Source organism: Gavia stellata, chromosome 4 (assembly GCF_030936135.1).
Source record: "Gavia stellata isolate bGavSte3 chromosome 4, bGavSte3.hap2, whole genome shotgun sequence".
Lineage (NCBI taxonomy): Eukaryota > Metazoa > Chordata > Aves > Gaviiformes > Gaviidae > Gavia > Gavia stellata.
In genome coordinates, this window is record NC_082597.1 from 83848708 (window position 1) to 83857733 (window position 9026).

The 9026-nt window shown below is 46.3% G+C and overlaps 1 protein-coding gene across 1 annotated transcript; it reads right to left on the reverse strand.

Moving 5' to 3' along the window:
- Window positions 1-3779: 3779 nt before the first annotated feature.
- SYCE3 (synaptonemal complex central element protein 3) lies at window positions 3780-5156 on the reverse strand. The gene is made up of 2 exons (XM_009812629.1): window positions 5048-5156; window positions 3780-3949 (listed from the first exon to the last, which is right to left on the reverse strand). Exons 1-2 carry the CDS (start codon window positions 5154-5156, stop codon window positions 3780-3782), a joined length of 279 nt encoding a protein of 92 aa, XP_009810931.1.
- Window positions 5157-9026: the final 3870 nt, after the last annotated feature.

Consider the following 9026-nt stretch of genomic DNA (forward strand, 5'->3'; position numbering starts at 1 on the left):
CCAGCTAGTATGGATTCTCTTCTTGAGCCTTTCTGAGATAACCTGTGTTTGGGCTATAATAATTAAGCACTAAATAAAATAAATATTCTAAACAGAGCTCTAAGCCATATTCTGACAAGGATCAAGGTGCCTAAGTGGACATGTGAGGTGTCCACAGCCGCTTCTCAGTTGTTTTACGCCACAGTTTCGACCATCAGAATTTCCCGGGAGGCTGCATGTTGGTCTTTTAGCTAAGTCTCATCTCTTTCTTGGTAAGAAACTGTTAATGGAAATTCTAAACAGCGTTTAGAGAACCCAGGCAGCTCTCAGGAGTGCAGTAGCACCTGAGCTGCTAGACAAAAAGGGAGTGCTGGACACCTTGCACACCTCTTTTATAGGCGGGAGTGCTGTTTACATTCAGAAGAGGAAGGTGCCTGGAGCTATGCTGTGGCAGGCTGGTGGGGCCAGACCATGTATGGCTCAGTTTGGTGGCTCTTGGGTAGTTCGCTCTTGGGCATCCAACTCTCGCCTTGCTGACAGGTTAAGTACATAACTAAGATCAGTAAATTTTGTTGTGACAAGGACAGTAAAAGCGTTGCAGTGTTAAACACCAGCACAGCTACTACCCTTAACAGGTTTTTAAGGGTCGAGTCCATAACCTCTTTACTAAGCTTCACACACTTCTTGATTAAAGCTGATATTTCCAAGTGGAAATAAGACTTGGCCTATCTACTCATGCAAAATGAACCAGCATGAACACAGATTCCAGTACCTGTCCAGGTGTCTGCATAACAGGAAAAAAAAGAACATTTCAACTGATTTATGACATGCTCATTAAGTGTAACTTAATGGAGGCTAAGGAATGAATAACTAAGGAAACAGGATTCCTCAGTGCTGTCTTTGGGCATACGGATCGGCAGTGCACCGGTTCCAACTTCTCTCGCTTCTGTCCCTGTTTCGCAGAGTGCGCTGTGCCTTAAATACAGTGCAGGAAGCACCTGTGAGCAACTGCTGCACAGGCTCAGGTCCCAAAAGTGGCATTGACAGAGAGTGACCGTAAAGCTAAACTGCTGCTGATGCTTTTCATTACAGCAATCTTTGGCGATTAAGAGATGTCAACCCAGCAATCCGGGTTGCTGTTAACAGTTTTTAAGTTATGCGAGCACCAGATGGGGCTGTTGCTCCACATACTTTTTACAGACCATTTGTATGACACACTGAGGCGTTTCGGTGTGGGCTGTCTGGTTTCTGCTGCAAGCCTAAAGCATCTAGCTGGGCTGAAATGTGGTAGATGGTGAGATGCATGAAACAAACCTCACAGTCCCCACAAGCAGATTCTCAATGTAAAAAATAAAAGAAGAAAACCAACCTGAAATAAACACATATTATTTTAGTAGTAAAGTATAATCATCTTGCCGTACAGTATTTCAAGGAATATGCGCTGTTCCTATGCTGGTGCATATCCCTACCTCTCCTCTGGTTATCGTCACACAGCTAAGAAGAAAATCTTGGGGAGAAAGAGGCAGACCCAGCCTGCTCCGCCAGCCAGATTCCCCTGGCAGAGTACATGCTGTGGTCCCAGCCGCAGCCATCAGTTCTCTTGTCCCAACTTCTGTCCCTACCCCACACCACCCTTAGGTGTTCGTGGTCATGTGCGTGAGAACTTTCAGGAGAAAGAAGAAGGGTGGCAGAGACGAGAGATGTTCACAGGTATTCCCAACACCCCTCCTGCAAACTCATTCTGCTCCTTCACAGAGGGGTGACCTGGTACCTCAGTGTAAGCACCTCTCCTTGAGACTAACTTGGTGCCCAATGGTTAATAGCCCATCATCTGTCTGCTTTTCCGTGAGGAGAACATGAAGGCATGCTTAATGCTGTCTGTTGATGGTGTTGTAATGCCTTCAGCCTCAGCGGTTAAACAGAAAAAAAATAATCCATTTTTCCAAAATTCGAAAAGGAAAAGTTGTAAAGTGATGGGACTTGAGGAGTGAAAAGAGTGTTACCAGATGCCTCCTCTCCTTACAGCTGCACTCTTGATTGTGGCCCTTTGCTCTGGAGAAACACAGTTTTCTGACAGACTCACTTATTGTAGCCATCCAATCACAGGAAATAGGATTCAACTTCACATAAAATATACAACTTCACTGAATGTCATATTTAATTAATTAAAAGACATATTTTTTTAGAAGTGTTGGTTTTGAGCAGTATTCTCTATTCTCAGTGGGACTCCTGGATTAAAAAAAAAAATTGTTTTTCTAACACTGGCCGCTTGGTTTAAATGTCTAAATGAGAACTGAGCTTTCTGGAAAATCTACAGTCTATACTTGGCACTTTACGGCCAAACGGTCACACAAAATTCAGTACATTCCTCCACAAGCTGTTAAACACAGTGCCTCTTCAAAGAATTTTGGTTTTAATACAGAATTAAAGAGTGAAGACAATGTACTCAGAGGTACCAAGGTGACAACATGCCATTAAAAATCCTCTAGAGATTAATCAAAGTGTAAGTTTCCTCATGCTGCTCTGCCATTTTGCCCTATCTTGGCTGGAATGAAGACCTACCAACTGGAAAGTCAAGAGTAGAGTTCAAAGTCTATTGTGGTTCTTTACCACTTGTACCTCTAGAAACACTTGGTAGCATTGGGAAAAAAAAAGTGAAATTACTTACTTATTTTTCACTGCAGTGGGATAAACTTTCTGTCTGTGAATCGAAAGCAACCAGTCTCAAGAGAATACATAGTCTAAAAATTAGCAAACTTTTGACAGATCATTTAGATGTGATTTAAATTATTAAATGCCTTTTCAAAGGAGATGGAGATGCTCTCACTTGCTACATGGTGCTTACTTTCTAGTTAAAAAAGACTGATTTTAATGAAAGGGAAGATCCTTCTCCTCAAAACTTGCACTGGCTTCCATCTCAGCTAAAATACTCATTTATGCATTACCCGCAAGCCACAAGGTGATGGTCTTAATCCACATCTTGGCTACAAAAGAAAAGTAATTTTTTTTCTTGTCTTCCTTTTTTAATATTGCCCAGTAGGAACACAGGGAGAAAAGCATGTTTTATAACATGGTTAATTTGGTTTCTGCAGCAGTCCCACAGACTACACCACACAGAGTGCAGTCTGTAACGATAAACAATTTTTTCTTAAACGAGACATGCTACCTTCAGAGGGTTTGAGAAGAACAATCTTTCTGGGAAAACCAGTCCAAAGAAATGGTTAAAAATCCAAGGAAACAAAATTAAACAACTACCGGTGAGCTATCTGAATAATAAAATTCTGTAACTGAACACCTAGTTGGCGATCCCACATCAAACTAACTCAATCTATCTGCAAATCTAGAATTTCACCTGTTTTTCATTTGGAAAAAAAGTAATTCTTCAGTTTTCCCTGAAAGGCATGTGCCAGTGCAATACCACTGTGATGATCCACTGCACCCCACCCCCCCATTTGTTCAGGTGTCAAAGAATTCCACATATATTGACAACGAAGTGAGTGTGATCTTTCAGGAAGAAAGACACAGAAGGCATGTAAGTTGTGTGTGCACACACAGTACAAGGCTTACTGATGAGCATAATAAAAACAGACACATTGTTACCTTTTACCTTCAACAATATAAATATATATATGTGTACTCTCATTAAAACACTTCCATAGATGTATACACACGAGTAGTTCTCAGCAAGATGAAAGCCAATCCATTTTCCACACTGTCCGTGAAATCTCCATGGCTGGAAAACAGAAAGACTGGAGTGATTTTCCAAGGGGTGTAGTTCTGCCAGCATGACTGAATTCAACTTATTCCTTTTTTTGCTCTTCGCCTTTAGATTCCTTTAGCACCTCTTGCCAGTTCTTCTCCACCTCTTCTTTGCAACTCAGGAAGGCATCTTCCAAACGCCTCATGGAGCTGGCCAGGTCTGGGTTGGTACGTATGACTACCATGCCATATGCCATCCAAGTTGCCTGCACTACAAACCCAACAGATAGACACTACTAAGCCAGGAATTTTGGCTAAATAAAAGCAATGGCTAATTCAATAAATGAATAAAGGACATTATTATCAGTTCAGATCTTATGTCAGAGAAGGCTTGCTGTAAAAAAGTGGAAACTGCCCACAGTAATACTCAAGATTAAATAAAAGACTGTGCAGTATTACTTCTTTATAAATGTCTCAAAATACTTCAGAATGGAAGCATACTGATGTAAATTCCAAAAGGGAAGCAGACGCTTTACCTAAAAATTACAACAAAACAGGTAATCAAAAAGAAAGGTTCAACAGACTGTTTTAAAATAAACGAACCAAAGAATCCTCTCTCCAGACCAGTTACAGTCAGAAGGCTTGTGTTAGGTGAGGCAGAGCAAGATGAAGGAGGCTGCAGCACAGAGATGAAAGGTTTTAAGAACAACCTAAATAATGAAACCGATTTTGAAACAAATGACTATCTGATAAAGCAAATAGTTTTAGCACTTATTTCATACTTTCCCTTTTTTTTTTACCATAAATTGACTGTAGTTTTCTCAATGGCACTCATAAATTGTGTTTAATTACAAATAGTTTAATTAACAGGTTCCATCTATTCTTGTTAGTTGCACACAGTTTCTGATAGAATTGTTGCAGAACATGGAGAGGAATACGTAATCCTCTCCATACATACAAGACTAAGATTAACTTTGCAGAGGAACTTTTATTCTAGCTGACAAATTAGACATGTCATGCACTGACTTGAGAGGTACTATGTATCCCACCATTTTTCAAAATTAAATCTCATTTTGCATACTGTGTTTTAATAATTGTATATTAAATACCTTAGTATTATTTCTGTTTTCAACCACCACTCTGAACTGAGTATCCATCACCTATTAATTTTCAATTCTGAGCCATCTGAAACTTCTAGATTATTTGCACGCTTTCTCCCAGCTAGGAACATCAGGGCATTAGTTGATGGTGATTGTTTCCACTTATATTTCTATCACACGGAAGTTGACAGCAATAAATATAAATAATAAATCTTCAATGTCTTCACTCCAGTAGACAAATCCGTATCATTCTTAATAAAGACCTGTACCTGTTAGTTTTTCCATTTCCTCCAGAAGTTTTTCTAAGTCTCTGTTCAGGTCCTCCACCATCTTTATGGTGGGATCATAGTTTCCTTCCTGAGGTTCCGATTCGGCCATCTACAAAGAAAACGGGAATTTCACACTTTATTTTACTTTGAAGTGAGTTGATTTTCACAGCTGAGAGAAAGTAACATTGCAATAATTCTTTTAAAAAAACCTGTATGTATATAAATATTCAATTTACATGTTAATTCATGAAGAATCTGACCTTGAAGTTACTGGTCATCACCTGTATGCTGCATACTAGTCTCAATCCATTTTGAAATTAATTTAAGTAGAAAGAATTACACTCAAATATGCTGTGTTGGTGCCAAATGAAGATGTTGGTATCAGTAATAACGAAGACCACTGTGTCAAACACTTCATTAGAAAATTTTATCTATTATCTTGTTACAGTTGTCCTCAAGCTTCTCTCCCAAATATTCTGATGTAGGGCAATTCTTAATTTTCAAAGTTAGTTGTAAAATCCCCATTTGTGTCCAGGATTTCACCCGTCCATGCTACAGCCGGGTAACTACGTTCTGTCACCAGTGTTTATGACTCGCTAACCTCCAGTTAAGTTGTAGGTAGTACAATTTCAGGAAGTAAAAATGCTTGGGGCAAAAATACAGATTTAGAGGCTTAACTTATGCAATAAAAGTTTCAGAACCTTGCTATTAACTGAAAATGTGACACAGCCTTGCATTTAATTTCCTTTTCTGAAAACCACCGATGGATGGGACAGAACTATGGAGAAGGAGACGGAAGAGCTTCCCTGTAGTGACTACGCACATCACGCAGCAGGCGTAGTTTTTGTCGGCTTCCTTTTTTTATGTACGATTTGTCAAACTCAGTTAGCGGGGGTCCATTTTCTGGTTTTTATTGCCCATGAACGTGGAAGGAATGTGACAGTTTGTAATGGCTTTACAGCGTTTTAAAGCAACGCCAAGCCTTCTCAGGACGCTGGGGGTTCAAGGGTCTCTTCACGCAACCGATTTCATGAGGTAACGGTGTGCCGGCAAACCCTTTGCCTCAGAGACCTTACAGAGCCCGAACCCCTTCTGGTACCACGACGAGCCCGCAGGCCTGCACGCCGCCCAAGGCGCTGAGGGACGCTTAGGCCGAGCCCGAAGGCCCCGTGAGGCGCCGCCTTCAGAGGGCGGCCGTGGCCCACCGGTGCCCACCCCCGGGCCCGCTCCCTCCCGCGGGGAAGGCCCTTCTCCCGCCCCCTCCCACCAGCCCGCCCTGCCGCCGCCGCGGGCTGTCTGGCGGCCCCCGCCAGCGCCTCACCCGCCCCCTTTCCCGCCCACGACCGCCGCTCCCCGCCCCCAGCCCCCGAGCTCGAGAGCGCCGCGCGCTCCCGCCTGCCGGGCCCGCGGCCGGCGCCAGCGGGAGCGGGGAGAGGAGCGGGCGGGAACGGGACACAAAAAAAACCCCTGCGTTCTGGGCTCTTCGTCCGCTCCTGCCCGCTCGGCCCCCGAGCTCACGAGCTCGATTAATTCTCTGTTTCACGAAAACAAGCACTTGGGTGAGGGGTTAGGCGGCCGACGGACAGGAAGGGGAAAGGCACGGTTTTGCCCCCCGCGCCGTGGCAGGGAGGTGCTTCGCGGCTCCGGGCCCGGAGTGCGGCACGGCTCCCTCTCCCGCCACCCTTCTCCTTCGCCGGTCCTGGGCGGCGGCACGGCGGGCCCCTCAGCCGGCCTGGCCATCCCCCTGGCCTCTGGGCCGGCCGGGCCTCCTGGGCAGCGCCTCGTCCCCTGCCTGCCGCCGTGCCGTAGTTGCCCTTCCCCGGAGGCTGGACGACAGGAGGTAACTCCCTCCCCCGGCTCACGGCCCCTCCGGCGGTCCCCCAGCCGCCCCCCCGGGGCTGCATGGCCCCCCCACCGCTGCGAGGCCTCCCCTCACCCTCCTTCACCAGCCGCCCCAAGTCAGGGCCGGCTGCCGGCACCAGCTGGCCTGTCGTTTCGGGAATTGGCCTGAAAGTAACCCAAAAGTTATGTCTTGAGCCCAAAGTGTGAAAGTTGGGTGGTGCCACTGCTCCTTTTCTGTGGGGGTTCATCTCCCCCCCCCCCCCCCGCTGCGTGATGGAGGGAGAGACTTCAGACCGGGGCCTGTAGTGACAGCACAAGGGGCAGCGGTTTTAAACTAGAAGGGACTAGGTTTAGGTGAGCTATAAGGAAGAAATTCTTCACCGTGAGGGTGGTGAGACACTGGGGCGGGGAAGGGAAGCTGTGGATGACCCACCTGGTGGGTGAGGGAAAGGCTGTGGATGTTGTCTACCTGGACTGTAGTAAAGCCTTCAACACTCTCCCACAGTATTCTCCTGGAGAAGCTGGTGGCTCATGGCTCAGGCAGGTGCACTCTTCGGTGGGTAAAAAACTGGCTGGATGGCCGAGCCCAGAGAGTTGTGGTGAATGGACTCAAATCCAGCTGGCGGCCGGTCACAAGCGGAGTCCCCCAGGGCTCAGTTTTGGGACCGGTCTTGTTTAATATATTTACCGATGATCTGAATGAGGGGACTGAGTGCTCCCTCAGTAAGTTTGCAGACAACACCAAGTTGGGCAGGAGTGTTGATCTGCTGGAGGGTAGGAAGGCTCTGCAGAGGGATCTGGACAGGCTGGATCGATGGGCTGAGGCCAACCGGATGAAGTTCAATAAGGCCAAGTGCCGGGTTCTACACTTTGGCCACAACAACCCCAGGCAACGCTACAGGCTTGGGGACGAGTGGCTGAAAAGCTCCCCCGCAGAAAAGGACCTGGGGGTGTTGATCGACAGCCGGCTGAATATGAGCCAGCAGTGTGCCCAGGTGGCCAAGAAGGCCAACGGCATCCTGGCCTGTGTCAGAAACAGTGTGGGCAGCAGGAGTAGGGAAGGGATCGTGCCCCTGTACTCGGCACTGGTGAGGCCGCACCTCGAATACTGTGTTCAGTTTTGGGCCCCTCACTCCAAGAAGGACATTGAGGTGCTGGAGCGTGTCCAGAGAAGTGCGACGGAGCTGGTGAGGGGTCTGGAGCACAAGTCTGATGAGGAGCGGCTGAGGGAGCTGGGGTTGTTCAGTCTGGAGAAGAGGAGGCTGAGGGGAGACCTTATCGCTCTCTACAATTACCTGAAAGGGGGTTGCAGAGAGGTGGGTGTTGGTCTCTTCTCCCAAGTGACGAGTGATAAGACAAGAGGAAATGGCCTCAAGTTGCGCCAGGGGAGGTTTAGAGTGGATATTAGGAAAAATGTCTTTCCTGAGAGAGTGGTGAAGCACTGGAAGAGGCTGCCCAGGGAGGTGGTGGAGTCACCATCCCTGGAGGTGTTCAAGGAACGTGTGGACGTGGCACTGCAGGACATGGTTTAGTGGGCATGGTGGTGTTGGGTTGATGGTTGGACTTGATGATCTTACATGTCCTTTCCAACCATAATGATTCTGTGATCCTTGGACACATTTAAGGCCAGGTTGGATGGGTCTTTGAGCAACCTGGTCTAGTGGCAGCTGTCCCTGCCCATGGCAGGCGGGTTGGACAAGCTGACCCTTGAAGGTCCCTTCCAACCCAAACTGTGTTGTGATTCTATGATCTTTGTCTTCAGGAAAAAACAGTACCAGAGAAGGTGTTTGCAGGAGTAGGCAAAGAAAGGTTAGAAATTTTCTGATGACTGATCAACAAGACCCAAAGTTTGTCCAGAGTTTGCCAATACTAGGAATTTTCTGGTAGATAGCAGGGTGAGAATCAAGTACCTTCTCTGAATTGCCCATGCCCCAAATTGTGTCCCATTCCAGATCAATATCCAAACCTTAAACAGTTTGGGCTGTCTCTTGTTCTCCTTTTCCATCCACACAAACACAAACTTAGTCCTGTTTTTAAATGGTTGAGTATATTAGTGTTTTCATCATGCATGAAACTTACTCATCTCTTGCTATCACCACTCATGTCACTGCCAAACAAGTAGCTGGTTTGAAGATGG

Coding starts and splice junctions, on each gene's coding strand:
- SYCE3 (XM_009812629.1), bottom strand. CDS start 5,156: ATGGCCGAATCGGAACCTCAGGAAGGAAACTATGATCCCACCATAAAG. Junction 3,950..5,047: donor GGAAATGGAAAAACTAACAG/GTACAGGTCTTT, acceptor TTGGGTTTGTAG/TGCAGGCAACTTGGATGGCA.